Here is a 19,213-nt window from a genome sequence, read left to right as displayed (position 1 = left end):
TTCCCGCGCCCCCCCTGCAATGACACGGTGCCCCTCCTAGGGGGCGCACCCCACAGTTTGGGAACCTCTGCTTAAACGTATCAAGGAACATCGCAAAATGTCGAAAGCAGTATTTCTCCCCTTTTTCTGATGCTGGGCTGTACATCCCCCTCTTATAAAGGAGAAGACAAAAGGTACAAAGGATGTAAAAAACAGGGGTCAACGTAAGTTCAGTGATCCAGAAGAAAGGAAGAATAGAAAAGCAAGAGAACTAGTGATTAAGGCTGTCAATTGTGTGGCTGTACAGAGACAGTCCCTTCCTGGTGATGCATTCAGTAGACTACATCACTCCACCCGGTTATTTACTTCGGATGAGTGGACTCCTAATGTTGCCCCACCTTTTACCATTTCCCAGCCCCTCTCAGCACAGGGAAGAGAAAGGTTAGGGGACACAAAATGAGGTTGATGCTTAGTGACAAGAAAATGGTCCCATTGTGCCATCAGCCTTTTTATTTTTTTTTTTTTGCAGCCGAGCACGCACAGAAGATTCTTCAAGTTTTAGCAGAAGTGCAAAAAAAGTGCAAACCAACCATGAAGTCCATAGGATGGGATATATTTTGCATTGCATAGTTAATGAGTGAACAAATGAATAATAAATCAGTTGTTATAAGTGGCTCAGCGACCACGGCTTGCTGTGTTTTCCAGAACTGTCTGAGAATGACGGATATCTTTAATATGGGCTCATCTATTTTTGATTGGCAGATCTGATTGAATTCTATTTTAGAGAAGCAGTCACTACGTCCTCATTTCAAACTCGCACATCTCTCATAGTGTGTAATAAACCTCTTTCAAAACAGTTTGATGAGACAAATTAGGCCAGATCATTCAGGAGGCCAAGGCAATTTATTAGCCCACACAGTACAAAGCAGAAACACACAGAATGAACGAACATGCATCATTGGCATTATCACGGGCTTTGTGTCTACGGCAGCTTCACGAAACCTTTCCATAAAGTGAAATACTTGAAATAATTAAAATAATTATAAGTGGGTTAAGTTAGAAATGTTTTGAAATGTTGATTTTGTTTTTGTTTAACAAAGCAGTGTCTGAAACTGGGACTGATAAAACACTTTCAGTCTGTAGCTGCAGAAGGAGCAATATTACTGTCATTACAAGAAGAGTGAATCATCATCAGCCCGAAGAGAAGACATGGGTCCCCCCTTCCAATGGGGTCACCACCTGTCAGAGGGGCCAAAGGAGTCGGGTGCAATGTGTTACGGGCGGCAGCCGAGGGAGGGGACCCTGGCGGTCTGATCCTCGGCTGCAGAAGCTGGCTCTTGGGACGTGGAACGTCACCTCTCTGGTGGGGAAGGAACTGGAGCTAGTGTGCGAGGCGGATAGGGGCAGCGTCTGCCGTGAAATGGGCGCTGTACAAGTCCGTCGTGGTGAAGAGAGAGCTGAGTCAAAAAGTGAAACTCTCGATCTACCGGTCGATCTACGTTCCCACCCTCATCTATGGTCATGAGGTTTGGGTCATGACCGAAAGAACAAGATCACGGATACAAGCGGCCGAAATGGGTTTCCTCCACAGGATGGCTGGGCTCTCCCTTAGAGATAGGGTGAGAAACTCGGCCATCCGGGAGGGACTCAGAGTAGAGCCGCTGCTCCTCCACGTCAAGAGGAGCCAATTNTCTGAAACTGGGACTGATAAAACACTTTCAGTCTGTAGCTGCAGAAGGAGCAATATTACTGTCATTACAAGAAGAGTGAATCATCATCCATTTTTTGTCTTGCCTGTTTCTCTCTTTGAACATCTCTCATAATGTGAGGCATGCAAGATGATAATTGTGAAATTACAAATGTTTTTTTTTTTTTTTTTTTTTTTTTTTCCATAAATTGAATATTGAAATTATGACCTCACTGACACCTCTCCTTGGGCTGCCACCTTATTGTGGTGGCGGGGTTTGAGTGTCCCAATGATCCTAGGAGTTACGTAGTCTGGGGCTTCATGCCCCTGGTAGGGTCACCGAAGGCAGACAGGTCCTAGGTGAGGAACCAGACAAAGCATAGCCTGAAGACCCCTTATGATGGACAATAACTTTTGATCTGGCATTCCCTCACTCGGATGCTCCCACTCTGGAGCCAGGCCTGGAGGTGGGGCACGATGGCGAGCGCCTGGTGGCCGGGCTTTTACCCATGGAGCCCGACCAGGCTCAGCCCGAAGAGAAGACGTGGGTCCCCCTTCCAATGGGGTCACCATCTGTCAGAGGGGCCAAAGGAGTCGGGTGCAATGTGTTACGGGCGGCAGCCGAGGGAGGAGACCCTGGCGGTCTGATCCTCAGCTGCAGAAGCTGGCTCTTGGGATGTGGAACGTCACCTCTCTGGTGGGGAAGGAACTGGAGCTAGTGTGCGAGGCTGAGAGGTTCTGGCTAGAAATAGTCGGCCTCACCTCAACGCAAGGCTCTGGTTCTGGAACTGGTCTCCTTGAGAGGGGCTGGACGTACTTCCACTCTGGAGTTGCCCATGGTGAGAGGGACCGTGCAGGAGTGGGCATATTTGTTGCCCCCCATCTTGGTGCCTGTACATTGGGGCTTACCCCGGTGAATGAGAGGGTGGGGGGACGGGTTCTGACTGTTGTCTGTGCTTACGGGCCGAACAACAGTTCAGATTACCCACCCTTGTTGGAGTCCTTAGAGGGGGTACTGGAAAGTGCCCCTCCTGGGGACTCCCTTGTTCTACTGGGGGACTTCAACGCTCACGTGGGCAATGACAGTGAGACCTGAAGGGGCGTGGTTGGGAGGAAAGTCCCCCCCGATCTGAACTTGAGTGGTGTTTTGTTGTTGGACTTCTGTGCTCGTCATGGATTGTCCATCACGAACACCATGTTCAGGCATAAGGGTGTCCATATGTGCACTTGGCACCAGGACACCCTAGGCCGCAGTTCGATGAACGATTTTGTCATTGTTTCATCAGATCTGTGGCTGTATGTCTTGGACACTCGGGTGAAGAGAGGTGCGGTGCTGTCCACTGACCACTACCTGGTGATGAGTTGGCTCCGGTGATGGGGGAGGAAGCCGGTCAGACCTGGCAGACCCAAACGTGTAGTGAGGGTCTGCTGGGAACATCTGGCGGAGTCCCCTGTGAGACGGAGCTTTAACTCCCATCTCCGGCAGAACTTCGAACACGTCCCAGGAGGGGTGGGGGACATTGAGCCTGAGTGGACCATGTTCCGTGCCTCCATTGCCGAGGCGGCTTATTGGATCTGTGGCCGCAAGGTTGTTGGTGCCTGTCGCGGCGGCAACCCTTGAACCCGTTGGTGGACACCTTCAGTGAGGGATGCTGTCAAGCTGAAGAAGGAGTCCTATCAGGTCTTTTTGGCATGTGGGACTCCAGAAGCAGCTTATGGGTACCGGTGTGCGAAGCGGCATGCTGAGGTGGTCGCTGAGGCAAAAACTTGGGCGTAGGAGGAGTTTGGAGAGGCCTTGGAGAAAGACTTCTGTATGGCTTCGAAGAGATTCTGGTCCACCATCTGGCGTCTCAGGAGGGGGAAGCAGTGCAGCACCAACTCTGTATATAGTGGGGGTGGTGTGCTGCTGACCTCAACTCGGAACGTTGTGGGCCGGTGGGCGGGATACTTCGAAGACTTCCTCAATCCCACCAACATGCCTTCTGCTGAGGAAGCTGAGCCTGGGGACTCTGGGTTGGGCTCTCCAATCTCTGGGGACGAGGTCGCCAAGGTGGTCAAAAAGCTCCTCGGTGGCAGGGCCCCGGGGGTGGATGAGATCCGTCTGGAGTTCCTTAAGGCTCTGGATGTTGTAGGGTTGTGTTGGCTTTCTGCAATATCGCATGGACATCAGGGGCAGTTCCCCTGGATTGGCAGACTGGGGTGGTGGTCCCCCTGTTTAAAAAAGGGGACCCGAGGGGGTCACACTCTTAAGCCTCCCTGGTAAGGTCTATTCAGGGGTCCTGGAGAGGAGGGTCCATTGGATAGTCAAACCTCAGATTCAGGAAGTGCAGTGTCATTTTCGTCCTGGTTATGGAACACTGGACCAGCTCTACACCCACAGAAGGGTCCTGGAGGGTGCATGGGAGTTCGCCCAACCAGTCTACATGTGTTTTGTGGACTTGGAGAAGGCGTTCGACTGTGTCCCTAGGGGGGCTTTGTGGGGGTTTCTCCGGGAGTATGGGGTACCGGGCCCTTTCATACGGGCTGTCAGGTCCCTGTATGACCGGTGCCAGAGTCTGGTCCGCATTGCCGGCAGTAAGTCGGGCTCGTTTCCAGTGAGAGTTGGACTCCGCCAAGGCTGCCCTTTGTCACTGATTCTATTCATTACTTTTATGGACAGAATTTCTAGGAGCAGCCGAGGTGTTGAGGGGATCCATTTTGGTGGCCTTAGGATCCTGTTGGCTTCATCAGATCGTGATCTGCAGCTCTCACTGGAGCGGTTCGCGGCCTAGTGTGAAGCGGCCGGGATGAAACTTAGTGCCTCCAAATCTGAGGCCATGGTCTTGAGCCGGAAAAGGGTAGAGTGCCTTCTCCGTGTCAGGGGGGTCGTCCTGCCTCAAGTGGAGGATTTAAGTATCTGGGGATCTTGTTCACGAATGAGGGAAGAAGGGAGCAGGAGATCGACAGGCGGATTGGGACAGCGTCTGACGTGAAACGGGCGCTGCACTGGTCCGTCGTGGTGAAGAGAGAGCTGAGTCAAAAAGCAAAACTCTCTATTTACCAGTCGATCTACATTCCCACCCTCATCTATGGTCATGAGCTTTGGGTCATGACCGAAAGAACAAGATCACGGATACAAGTGGCCGAAATGGGTTTCCTCCGCAGGGTGGCTGGGCTCTCCCTTAGAGATGGGGTGAGAAGCTCGGCCATCCGGGAGGGACTCAGAGTAGAGCCGCTGCTCCTCCACGTCGAGAGGAGCCAATTGAGGTGGCTTGGGCATCTGGTAAGGATGCCTCCTGGATGCCTCCCTGGGGAGGTGTTATGGGCACGTCCCACCGGGAGGAGGTCCCAGGGAAGACCCAGGACACGCTGGGGGGACTATGTCTCTCGGCTGGCCTGGGAACGCTTTGGGGTTCCCCCGGAGAAGCTGGAAGAAGTGGCTGGGGACAGTGAAGTCTGGGCCTCCCTTCTGAAGCTGCTGCCCCCGCGACCCGACCCCGGATAAACGGAAGAAAATGGATGGATGGATGGACCTCACTGACAAACAGAAGAAAAAACCTGCAAAATTAGACAGCTTATTCTACTGTATATTGCGATTAACTGAATTTGTATTATACCTTTNGGATGGATGGATGGATGGATGGATGGATGGATGGATGGATGGATGGATGGATGGATGGATGGATGGATGGATGGATAGATGGACCTCACTGACAAACAGAAGAAAAAACCTGCAAAATTAGACAGCTTATTCTACTGTATATTGCGATTAACTGAATTTGTATTATACCTTTACTTGCTTTCCAAAATAGCGTGTTACACACTGGTTGCACAAATGTTTATGTTAGACCATTTCAATGGTATTTGAAAATTCCTGCCTCTTAGTGAGATTTATGGTCCACTCCAATCTTATCTCTTCTTGTACTTTTGGGTCCACCAAGATGTTTTGCAAAAAAGATTTGCATAAAAAAGCCTAGATTTTTGTGACTGTATTGTTAAGGTCACTCACAAACCTCCCAGTTAAAGCATGGGACCAAAAACAAACAACAACAACAACAACTACAAAAGCCTGTTTGCAACAGAGATCTCCTGTTAGGTAATTTACAGCTCTGGGATCACAATGACACAAAAATTGCACTGATATCACACAGGGGAACACTTTAGTCTTTTTCTTTTTTCTCTCTAAGTAGACAGTTAACAAATCAGTGCATTAATGCCTCACATATGAATGAATGATTGTACTTTATTAATGCCAGAGGGAAATCCCCATATTTCAGTACAACTCATCCAAAACAACACACAAAGAAACCTCAGACATTTAGACAAGTGTATGAGGTTGCAGCCCTTCACCCAGATGAGAGGCACTCTGGGCACATTTATGAATTTACTCATTTTCTCTATTTTATTTCAAAAGTATGTAAGTAAAAACAATAAGTAAAAATAGCAAAAGTACACAAGAAAATCCAAATGACCAAATTATCCACAGATGCTGACTTGTGATTATTTCAATTAGCTAAGACAAATTGAAAAGATAAAAAATTTCCTTGGGAGGAGTTTTAGTCACTGTGGTTTAACACACTGTCCTCTTTTTAAGTGCTGTTGCCATGGGGGATGAGCTGCATCCTCTCTATGAATGTGTAGGAGGGCGATACGTGACAAAGTAAAGAGTGAGTAAATGCCAGGATGCAGAATTTTGAACATTTTAAGATCAAAGTTTTCCACATCACCTATGAGGTGTTGAGCCCAACCAAAGTATATTCTAGAAAAGCAAATGTTAAAAGAAAATGCATTCCACTTTCAACCAAACTTCTCTAATCCCCAACACATGGTAGCGTCACAACATGTACTCAATGGCTTCATTGAGTACATGTAAAAGAGCTAACTGTATGGTAGCAATTTAGTGCAATTAGCGAAGACAGTTTGCTGAAGCTCAAACCAAGGATCAGAAAAGGAGAAAAGTGACAGCAAGGTTGTTGTTTCCCAACAGACGTGCCAGATTTCTCAAAACTGCAGATCTGCTGGGATATTCATGCACAAGTATTTCTAATATTTATAGAGGATGCTCAAAAATGAGGGAAAAAGTGAAGTGAAAAGAAATTTCTGATTGGAATGCAAAAATGCCTTGCTGATGTCAAAGGTCAGACAGGCATGCACACACTTGTTAAAGATGACAGAAAAGCAGCAGTGACTAAAAAAAATCACTCTCACCTTCCAAAGTACGTGGAAGTAGGCCTGTCACGATAACAAATTTTGCTGAGCGATTAATTGTCTAAAAAATTATTGCGATAAACAATAATATTGTTTCAAGACCTTTTTGACACTGATTTAATGGAAATGACGTAATAATGCATGCGATTTCCTGCCATAGATAGATACACTTTATTTTCAAAAGAACACATAACACTCAACTGATAAACTAAATAAACAAAACAACCAAAAACAAAAATAAAATGGATTCTCAGTCTCCATGAACAAAAAACATATTTGAATAAAAACTAAACATAAAGCCAAATTGGAAATAAATACTTAATTCAGCCAAAAGAGTGCAGATTATGAAGTCTGTAGACTGTATTGCCCTTCAGTGATCACTAGATTTAAATAGAGAAGATGGGCACATCCGACTACCTAATGCAGTAGTTCATACTACACGATTTTTTGCCCCTATTTTCCCCTTTCAATAATCTTAGATTGTTGGCCGATCTAAGATTGTCGCTGGTGATTTCGTAACCGATCATCCTGCAGTGTGTGGTGAGTTACGGTAAATCGAAGTCCAGCAGACACTGGAGATGATATGTGGAAACAACATTAATATTAATAAATTAATATTAATATTCAACGTTTCGTGCAAAGAATATAGAAATGACAAGGGGAGGAGTTGGAGCCAAATCGCTACCACAATTGATAAACCCAGTAACCTTTCAGCTGTTCTTCGTTAACGTGACATAAATAGGTTATAATGATTTTCATTCAGTCAGAACTTTACGCTGACTCTAGCCACATGCATCATAGGTAGATTCTAATAAAGCATTGATTAATGCCTGATTTTAAAATTCGTTAACTGGACTTGTAGCCATTATTTTGTGCCCATGTGGCTGGACACCACAAGGCCCGATCGAACCCGATCGAACCGTTATACCTAGGATTTCTGTCAGCTAATGTGTGGTCTCAGGTTTCGAAAATGACTACAAAAAGATTGTCGGCCGACAATCAGCCGACAACTCGTGTAGTGTGCGCTGGACATTACACTAAGGAAATGAGGAAGGGAGGGTCAGTGGAGAGCACCGGAGCTGAGCCTTTTTTCATTCAGTGTCATCAACAGAAAGAAAAAAGGCAGGAAGAGACGATAAAGCCGATAATTAAAATGAGGTCGATAAGTTTAATTTATCGTGCGATTAATTGAGTTATCGTTTATCGTGACAGGCCTACGTGGAAGGTAATCTCTGAATACTCAATGTAAACACTGAGACAGAAGGGCTAGAGAAAAATACTACTATGGTCAGGTAAGAAAATAAAACCGAGGCTCACAGAAATGGACAATAACTTGTTGAAAACACGTTTTAAGTCCAGCCATGGGATTCAGCTGGTCGAATTTAGCATAAACGATATAAAAACAGATTCATTCTGGTAAGCATAGTTCTGACTACGCTTATCTTCTTATGACAGTGGTTCAAGTTGGTGGTATAAGAGTTTGAGGGCTATTTTCTTTGCACTCTTTATGTCCCTTAGTGCAGACTGCTGACTTAAATCCTTTTAAGCCAGTTTCTTTAATATGAGAATTAATTCACTGAGCCCAAGTGATCTCCACAATCACCAAATCTCAAACCAGCAAAGCACCTATGAAATTCAGTGGAACTGGAGATTTTAATGATGGATTAGCTGTAGATAAACTCTATTTGAAGCTACTGTATGATTTCAACAAGCATCAAAATCAAAATCTCTCAGAAAAGCTAATAACAATTGAACATCTTGCTCAAATTTTACCATGAAAGATTACCATAGTACTGAGGGCAAAACGAGGCCAAATCCTGAACTAGATAGATGCACATAGTAGGTTTCCAACATGTGTATGTTCAAAAATCACAGCTTGACTTTCTACAGTGTAGATTAGACCTCTTCTGACATAAAGTGAAACACAAAAAGTCGACAGTAAATCATCTCTTCATACTTTCAAACTCTTACTATAGAAGTTTTGTTGTAGAAACTAGGAAAGCAAAACACAATGAAGTGAGTGTTCTCAATTAAACAAGAACCTTCAATTGATCAAAATGCAGGAAACAGGAAACAACACAATGAGAAAGTTCAACGAAAGCTTTTATGCAACAATTTAGGTAAGAAATGTTGGGTAAGCTGTGCTTTATCTAAATGTGGCTGTAAACACATTACTCACACCTCAGTCATATTGTTTTTTGTTGTTTTTTTTTTTAAATCAGCATCTTGCTATTCAGAAGTGAGATTCTCATTCACACCTCTCCAGATGAACCAGATTTTCTAGGCTAACCAAGTAGAGTTTGACTGAAGTGGACTAAAGAGGACTGGTGTGAATGCGTCCTAAGTTTGAAGTTGGGCATGACCAGGAAAAGCACCTGAAATGAGGGACCAACAACAAGTTTTAACTTCTTTGAGAACCAGTGCACCAAGTTTCATTTGAGGCTGCAAAGCGTAATTATTAGTTTTTTTCTTTTTCTTTCCTGCATTAGGTCCACTTTAAAAATCATGTTACATTAAAATGTTTCCCACCTGGTGATCTGAAGGTCCAGGGCTCATCATCATCAAAGTGTGTATCCCCAGCGGTGAACCTCTCTCCAGGGAAAAAGGCGTGTGCCACTGTTCCCCCAGGCCCATCGAAGGGATATCCATCATTATGGTCTGCTTTGGTGAAGTCGATCTGAATGTCTGCGTTGCTGCCGGCCACCTCGTGGAAATTTAGAGGCGCGATGTCGCTCCAGACCTTCAAAGCATAGTACATGAGGGCCCGAACTGTGTCCCTGCCAAGTAGGGCTGAATCCTTTGGGTAGGTCCTCACTCTGAAAAGAAAACAAAGGACACATCTTAGATGTAAGAGAATAGATGAGCAGAAAAGGGAACTAAGATGGAAAGAGTGAAATAGGATGGCTCACAAGAAACAGAAGGTTAGACTTGGCATATTAACAAAGTAAAGCAGGGAAGAAATGAAGTAAAGCAGCGTTTGGGAAACTTGTAAGGTTAACATCAATGCTTAAAAGAGGGCATCGTCATGTAAGTGAGAGAATTATTCTTGAAGCAGAGAAATCAAGTTCTTCATATTGTGACATGAACAAAGATCACTTCAACATGAATAGCAGTCCATTAAATGTGTAAACTGTCTTAAAATGAAGCTATCATAAAAAAAAAATCATATTGATTCTGGCACACAGAGATACCAATTCCGATTAATTACTTTACAAAATGGGAAGGATAAGAGAGCATGCCATCAAGTCAGAACTACGTTTATCTTCGTACGTTAGGAAATTAAACATTAAAAAGTTAAAAACACGAATCTTCTTAAAATTCATTTAAAGATGGATTTGTCAGTTCAACTTTACGTTACTGCAATAAAAGATTCATTTATATTTGTACCCATCCCCATCAGGGTTTCTGTTAATGCTTCAGAGCTCAACCACATCTGCACGCTCACTGTAACGTAGAACTCAAAATGTAAGGTTTTGATAAAAAGTGAAATGTTGTCGCTAATCTAATCAGGCGAAGTAGATTTAAACATGTAAAGAAATGGATATATTGAGTCGTTCTTGCTTTTACTGTCTGCAGCTCCTGCCGTTCCATTGAAGTTAAACAGCCGACTGACGACTGTAGGATGTGTTACATTCGCACCATCTGATCTGAAAGTGGTGCCATTATGCACACCCGTCAAGTGTGTTTAACTGAACTGTCTGAATGTTATACAATGTTAACCACGGACGATGTCAAATGCAAACTAATTAATTATGCTTTGTCTTGAAAAACAAAAACAAGAGGAACTGTTTTCTCACAAATCTTGTAATTTGGATTGTATGCATTTAGTTTCATTGTTATGCCTTTATCCTAAATATACAGGTTTAAGGTAGATGGAAAATGTTGTCAATTCCCAATCTGCCTACAGGCTCACGGATTAAGAAAAGTGATAGAAAGTGCCGCCAAAGAAGCAGAAAAATAGGATGAAATGCAAGAAAGGCTGGCAGCTAAGGAGATGGATAGAAATTGCTCTGAATTTAAAGCAGCAAAGGTCAACTACACAATGTTTGCCACTGGTGGAGAGCTGCACAAAAAGTCCTGTTTGCATATTTCTAGCAGTACCGTTGGCTTCAGTATTTCATGCTCAGGTGCTCCTGCTGCTTACACATAATATGCTGAGCATACAATGTGCCTTTGAAGAGATTATAGAGTCAGCTTTTGGGAACAACTCATAAGTTCTTTTCCCATCTTTCCCATTTCCTTATTAAGTTTTCATTCTTCCTCACATCACCTCCAAAGCTCTGCAGCCTTTTTCTTTCTGACTGCTACAACAGAAATGGGACATGTACAAACTGAAAACCAATCAGACATCATGCAAAGTTTTCCATTTTTCAATTCTTTGATGGTCCCTTTCATCCAATGTATTTCCTTTCCACTCATTGGTCTTTACATCCTTCTACGCCTTTGCTTCTGTGTGAGGGACTTGCTTTCCGTGTCCCTGCAAGTGTATTTCGGTCTAAAACTATGGAGCCGTGCGGTTGTTACAGGCTGCCGTGGGACATTTAATCAGTGACAAAAAAATATCAGCGGAGTGATCTCTGCCTCAACTAGCTTTCAATCTGCTCGGAAATCACTGAAGTGAGAGAAAGTTGTGACTTATCAATGCAAAAAACATGCACAAACAAGACAGACTCAGAAAATGCTTTAAAAAAAGTGCTGAAAAAATAACTGGAACTATATTGTCCTGCAAAAACAGCCATTCTTCTTGCTTTTTCACATTTTGTCAACTAGGACCACAACTCTTGCCGTGTTTTGATGGGATTCCACCTGATAAATCAACACAAAACAGCCCAGTCAGCCCGAGTCAATACATTGCATAAACCCCTTTTGCTGCAGTTCTTTGGAATACTGTCTCTACTAACTTTGCCGGTCTGGAGATGGATATTTTTGCAGATATTATTTTTTTTTCTTTTTACAAAGTAGCCCAAGCTCAGTCAAAATTGATGAAGAACGTCTCATTCCAATTGTTTTAAAGTCTTGTGAAAGATTCTCAACTATGCTTTCATCTGAACAGTTTCATTATGGCTCTGGCTGTAGAATCACTGTGCCGCTGGAAGATTAACCACCCCACTAATAGATAGACTCTCTTTATAACAAGATTTTAGGGATATCACATGCTTAATCCAACATATAGCATACTTTTCAAGTTTGTGAATGCAAAACAAGGGTAGATACGTTCGCAAACATACAAGGCACTTCATGTAGTGGAAACGGCCTTAAAACTCAATACATTGTTGGTTTGCACAATATAAATATACAACAATGTACAGGCCGTGCAAAAATTTCAATTTAGATACATGGTACTGGTGAGCTAATTAGTATTATAGTAAGTTCAACATCTTATTCCACTGTTGCATCTTTCATCTAATCATACAATAAAAGCATAAATGTAGATTCACAGACTCATTTTTAAATGCAGACATCAGAATTAAAATTGTAGTATTGTAAGGTCAGAGGTCCTACCTTTAAGCAGTTACATTATGCAAACTCTAACAGGAGTTAAGTCTGAAGGGAAAACATGCCCAACACACAATATGCAAAGCGAAAGTGGGCGAGTGCCCACATTCTGAGTCTCAGCTTCGCTCATACCTGCACCAAAGCTTCAGCAACCATCTGTCAGAACACCTGCATTACTCACTTCTACTGCAATTTACATAAAGGAAAAGACAAGAACACTGAAAAGGAAAAAGCCAAATCTGGATGACAGCTAATGTGTATTATAAGGGGTGAGATGAAGGTAAGTATATATTCATGTGAGCTTAAGTTCTATTCATAAATCCTGCGTTAATTCGGCCTGTTTAGTTGGTATTTTAATCCCTCCTTTTTCAAGAAACCAGATTTGCTCTCCTCTGAATGTGTGTCAGCTTCATTTCAGAGAACTAGATTACCTAATTGGAACAGGAAACTGGATAAAAATAATTCTACATTATCAGGTTGTGAAATACAAACAACCTAGCCACAAATAAAGCTAAACAAATCTGTCTTGTCCATTGATATAATCGGTAATAATGAAACCTCTCGGAGGTTTCATTATTGCGCTGTAACAGTGCAGAATGTCCTAGCTTTCTACATGTACAAGTCTAGAATACTATAACAGTAAGACAGGTTGTATTGCACCACTGTAACACATACAAAATCCTATTGTAATTCCTAAAAATGCACCAATGCCTAATAATGCAAACATATAAAGTTATTTTCACCAGGATGCCTGGATAAAATGATAGATAAGAAAAAAAAAACATGCTACATGTTTATATCCCTACCGGTAGAAAAGGAAAACTGAAGACAGACTTTTTACAGCTGGGGAAATGTGACGTTTTCCATGTGTTTGGCATTGTGGAAGGATTTAAAATGGTTTTAAAACTAGCCCACAAATTAAATAGACAAATCAAATGGAAGGCAAAGTCTCGAATAAAAAAAGTGAACTGTAGTCCCACGAATTAAAATGGCTGCAATCGAGTAATAATTCCAGCCTTGAATGAGCTGTAGTTTACACTTCACAGAGCTTAGTGCAGCTCTGTAAAGTGTAAGCTGCTTGGCGCAGCTCTGTGAAGTGTAAACTACATTACCTTGAATTTAATGTCTTAGTGTTGCCTCATATTAAAATATTGCAATGCAACAACAGACTGGTGGGTTTTAATGAAAAGCAGCAACTGTGATTTGCAAGAACAACACGATCAAGTTCGGCACGTCTTGGCAGTGGTTCAGTATAATAATAATAATAATAATAATAATAATAATAATAATAATAATAATCTTTTAAGATTCTTTGCTACTTTATTCCAACTTTGAAGTTTGAAGTTACATGCACTAAAATTACTATGTCATTTTAGACACACAATGCAAGCTTTTAGTTAATTCCCAACTCTTATGTAAAGGGGAGACACATCTGTGGATGCATTTTCAAGCAACATCTCAAACTGAATGCATTAGATTGTCTCATTATGAACAAAATAACAAAAATCAGCCAATATGTCAAACATGAGAAGGTACAGTCATGATGGAGACAGGTTCTGTCTTAGAGATAAATGTGTTTTGGTGCAAAATGTGCAGATTAACTCCAGAACGAAATAAATCAATAAATCACGCTGTGAAAGAATTTTCAAATACTGATAAATTAAAATTAATATGTGTAAAAAATATTGCGGTAGCATTCTTTCATAATGTTATCTTGTTGAGCTTCAGAACAACCTCCTTTGTGTCACCAATCACAGGTGTCATAAATCATTCAGGAATGAAAGCCAACAATTATTTTGCAAGGACAGGGAAATTAGCCCCTCCTAAGTCTGACAGAAGCAAAATGTCATTCATTAGGAAAAGAAAAAAACTATGACAATTCCCACAAGTTCTGCACTTGAATTCTTGTGAAGTATGAAATGTCCCGGCCAGAGAAAACATTGTTATTGTTTATGCGGCATTGAATAAAAGAACATATTTCTGTGTTCTAGAGGACTAAAGGCCATACAGCTGAGAATGTTGCTTCCTTTGTGTTCTTCATAGCACACACAACAAAAGCCTCATTATTTCTGATGCTTTTGAACAAGCTGATCTAGCTGTGAAGGTGTCAAATGCAAACTATGAATATGGTTGTAAATATTGAGGTCACAAATAGGCTCAGGCAGAAATTCTGACACTACAAACAATCCCTACAAGGAGTGTTATGCCAGTTCTCTTTCTTCTTCTTTTTTCTTATCTATTCAGACCTTATTTCCTGTCAAAAAATAATAAGAAAATTGTTCTCTTTGTGTTAAAATCCTGATCAAAAATAACTTTTCAACAAGTTCTGATGATTCATGTGTTTGAATGACGTTTCCTGCCGTCGTTTTTTGTCAAAAAAAGTGGGTGAATACAGAAAAGTTCCCCCTGAACTTTACTGAAGTAAACCTCAAATGGAGTGGTATTATGTACTTTGAAGGGACATAGCGTAATTTCATACTGCACAATAAAGCAACTGTGTTACCTTCATTTGTTGTAAAAGTGTTCTATATATCAAAAATAACTCAAGAAATTTGAGCTCAAAATAAGATGCCTTGAAACTGGAATTGGGCATTTGTCTCTTTAAGAAGATCATACTCTTTATGACACTTCAAACCTGTTTTAAAGGCAATCACTATGTCCCACATTGAATCTAAATCCTAAATCATCTGAGTGAGGCTCGATACAAAGTGTGTTTAGCAAAGTAAAACTGGTTATTAACATGCTTCCATATATCTGCGTTGATCAACTCAAGTTATGGGATTTTAAATATATATGAATCTTATACAAAATACATGCAATACATGACCAATTGTCAGAAAAAAAAGGAAAATAATGTAAGCGGTAAGGATGCCAGGAGAGTAAGCAAAACAGAGAGCAATAAGCAGAAACGCAGCAACTTTCCTATTGCAGTCATATTTCTGACAACTCCCTATGGCTCCATGTACCACGGCTCTAACTTTAGTGAGAATAATGCTGTGTGTTCTCCAAGAGAAAGACGTCGTCCTTGTTTCAGCATTTCTCCCGGCTACTCCAATCAGATGGATCAGTGATCACACAGGCACATTTCTATCTCTGACAGACGGGCTGATGCCTTCATTTCTCACCAAACTTAAAATGTTCCTCACAACCTTTGCTAAAGATGTATCTGGTGCAGAAAAGCAGTGCAATGTGTACTGTAGTGAAACAAAAGTGGGGAAAAAGTCAAATGATGAATATTTAAAGACTTAGAGATCTCAGCTAAACATTTAAGGTTCATTTGAAGGGAAATACTAATCCTAAGCATCATGATTACATAATGCTTTTAATTCCAAAAAAGTGCATTTCCAAAACAGCTGAAAAGTCTGCTTATGTCAGGAAACGACACATTACTATTCAGCACAGAATGCAACAAGCTCCTCCAGATGGTGAGGGCAGCCTGTACACCCCCCCAGAAATGAAGCGTGTTGGGTTTTCAGTGAAGCGGAGAAAACAGATTCAAATCTGTGCGACCTCGATGACTGTATTATTTCTAAACTGAAAAGTAGTAGATTTCATTTCCTAAACAAACGCAGACCATTTACAAAGCCCATAGATTTAAAAAAAAAGAAAGGCCCAAAGGTTAAATGTGAAAATGCATTAGTTTAACTTGGTCTGAGTCAGTTACTGACGATGGAGAATAATGTTTTCCTTTTGGATTCATTCACAGTTTTGTTCAGGAGCAGAATGTTTTTGCGGGAGTTTGTATACTCCAACAAATAATGTGATGATAGTGAAGCACGGAGGGGGCAGCATGGTGATATGGTGCATAAAGGAAACGGGCAAAGCAGAAAAGCAACTTTATCACATCGATTTGACTTCACCAGCAATGAGAGGAGAGGAAGTGAGGCAATAGACGGACGAGAAGGTTGAACTTTGCGGTTTAATGGAAACTTATAGTGGAAGCTGGTGAAGCGTTGCACATGATGAGATCTGTATCACACACACATGGTTTTGTGTCAGTGGCTCTCTAGTAAGGTCAACCCAGAAAAAAGGAAGCCAGAAATTGCAAGAGATATTGATAGGAATGAACAAGGACAATGTGTTGAATTGATTTATGCTTGGTAAAGCAAATTAAATTTTCATAGATTAAGAGTTTCAAAGTATTTTCATTTGGAAACTTTTTGGAACTCCGATCAATTGGAAATAAGTCCCTGTTTTTAAAAAAATAGAAGTAAATGATTACTAAGAAGTGGTGAAAGGAAGGATCAGGGAGGGCAAGTAGGATAAAAACGATGGGGGGTCATGTAAAGTAAAATGAAATGGGGTTATGAGAGGGAAAGTAGGGAAGTAAGGTGATGCAAAAAGATTGTAAAGTGGGGTGAGTAGCATGAAGTGAACAAAATGTTCTTTTTATGAAAAAGAAATGGACAAGGTAAATGAGGGGAATAAAAAAAGTCCATAAAGAATGATGAAAATGTAAAGGGAAGGAGAAAGTAGAGAGGGATGAAACATATGAAGGAGAAGAGGGATTAAACCAGGTTGTAAAGAATGAATAGAATAAAATGGGATGAAGCGAATTGAGAAAAATTGTCATAAAAACTCTTGAACAGAATAAATGAGATTAAAAAGGTTAGTAAAAACAGATCAAATTAAAAACAAGCAGATAGGCTGGACTATAAAGGGTTATAAAGAGAGATGAGGACCATCAACAGCAGCACAGAATGCATGTGGTAAAAGAGTCTGATATGAGCAGAACTGTTTGTGTAAAAGGTGGAATGAACAGGGAAGAAAGGATAAAAACAAGGATGAGTGAAATAAAAACAAGTCATAAAGAAGGAGGAGTTATAGATGAAAAGGAGTTGTAAAGAGGCGTGGGAAGTGTGGAGAGGATCAAAAAGAGGTCACAAAGCAAAGAGGGATGAAAAAGTGACTTATAAAGCGATGGGGTTAAATAGAGTGTGAAAAAGGTAATGAGTGAGGAAAGGTTAGGAAGAATGGGGTAAAAGGTGTGTGTAAAAATGTGATGTATGGGTGAAAGGGACAAACAGGAACAGAAGACTGATCCAGTCATAAAGAATGAGGAACGGGAGGAGAAGTGGTTGTAAAAAAGGGGGAAATAAGATAAATGAGGCAAAAGCCTATCGAGTGAATGAAGAGGGATGAGCGGGATAAAAAAACGCTCATGAAAAGTGGATGTAGTGAATGACTGGGATAAAAAGGGATGATAACGAGAAATAATGGGAATAAGAAGGGATTTTTAAAAAGGATACAAGTAAGATAAGGCGAAAAGAGAGTAGAGTGAAAAGCAGGATGAAAAGGATTGCATGGATGTATTGGATGAAAAAAGGTTTAGTAAGTGCTTAAGGTGGATGGAGGGATAGACAACATGAGGTGAGGGCGAGTGGATGTGGGAAGAGAGCGTGAAGTTGAGCGTCGGTTTGTCAAACAATTCAAGTTATTGTTAAAATGTCATAATGCGCCCTTGCTTTCAAACCTCATTTATCACAATCAATGCATTAAAAAAAAAAAAAGCGACTCAGTTCCCAGAATTTCTACAAAATAAAAAGCTAAACCTGAAAGACTCTGCATGGAAGACCTCTGACCTCTCTAGTTACTGAAGTAACCTGGGATGAATCTGATCCAGTGACGTACTGCCAACCTGTACACTGCGCACCTGGAGACTGGCAGAAGATGACCTGACTTGTAAGCAAGCAGGTGTAGACAATGGATGGATGAACTACATAGACTGAGACTCAAATTTCTCTCCCAAAGTAACGCAGGATCAACCTGAAGGAGCGTATTGCGAGTTGTTTAGTCCTCCAATTGCAGCGGGAAGCTCAAGAATTTTGAGTATAGGTTTCCGATGAACCCCTCTAACTTCCTGCAATAAATGTCAGGGTAAAAGGGATTAAAGCGACTTTGAAATTAGCTGGATGTGCAGAAGCCTGATTAGTGATGACTTCATTTTCCTGACCTACTTAATTCCGAGACGTGAGTCTCACCTTGGTTTGACAAATGAGTCAGAGGAAACCGGGGATCAGTGGGAGGTAAATGTTTGCATGCTTTCTCAGATATAGACACACACGCAGATTTTCGTGTCACATTTCACCTGAATGACATTCATTTACATGCGACTTGCTTCTTCTGAACATCTCCACTGTCAGTTATGATTCAGATAAAATGTGGCAGGAGGGGAAAAAAAAGAGCAAGAGCAGTAAAAAACAAAAAACCTTGTAAGATTTTTTTGCTGTCCCCTGCCTTCATCTCCTCTGCAGGTTCCTGCCTCCTGTGGCTTCAGTACTCCACAGACATCAGAAGTGATGATAAAAAGTACACACAGGTACAGAGACTGAGGGACCCAATCATCTCATTTCATCCTTCCCTACCCTTTTGCAGACATAACCTGACAAACGGGTGGTCAAATGGTAACGGTCATGCATGCTCGTGTGCATTTATACCTGCATGTAAGACAAACGGACGAGAAACAAGCACTGAAAACTGCTGCTGGCATTCTTGCAAACACACTCACAAGCCGCGTCAATCAGGCTGAAGATAAAAGACGTTTTATTAAAAGGCTGTGCTGAAATCTCTCCCCCTGCTAAAAAAAAGAGACAAAAACATATTGCTTGCCTTTTTCTTTGTCTCCCTGTTGTCTATCTTCCATTCTTCCCTCACCAGCTCTGTGACGGTGATTTAAAATATAAAAATAATATATATTTTTGACAAGTTTCTAATGAGATGACAGCGTGATTATACTTAAGGCTCTACCAAGTAATTTCACAGGTTAGTGGCCTAAAGTGACAGCAGGGAAATGATAAATGAGCAGTTAGAAGAGAGATAAGGGGCTTTGCTTTGGCTAAAGACTGAAAAACTTCTGAAAAAGAC

The 19,213-nt window shown here is 41.6% G+C and overlaps 1 protein-coding gene across 1 annotated transcript in view; it reads right to left on the bottom strand.

Annotated features, from left to right (window-relative positions):
* Positions 1 to 19,213, bottom strand: part of LOC103147292 (matrix metalloproteinase-17) — an 84,215-nt gene that overhangs the window by 25,300 nt on the left and 39,702 nt on the right. Inside the window, exon 4 of the mRNA XM_007565547.2 lies at positions 9,383 to 9,669. Coding sequence (XP_007565609.1) covers positions 9,383 to 9,669 — 287 coding nt within the window. The remainder of the gene's footprint in view (positions 1 to 9,382; positions 9,670 to 19,213) is intronic.

Source organism: Poecilia formosa, unplaced genomic scaffold (assembly GCF_000485575.1).
Source record: "Poecilia formosa unplaced genomic scaffold, Poecilia_formosa-5.1.2 Scaffold6, whole genome shotgun sequence".
Lineage (NCBI taxonomy): Eukaryota > Metazoa > Chordata > Actinopteri > Cyprinodontiformes > Poeciliidae > Poecilia > Poecilia formosa.
Note: the sequence above shows the minus strand (reverse complement) of the source record. Positions and strands in the feature narration are given on the sequence as shown.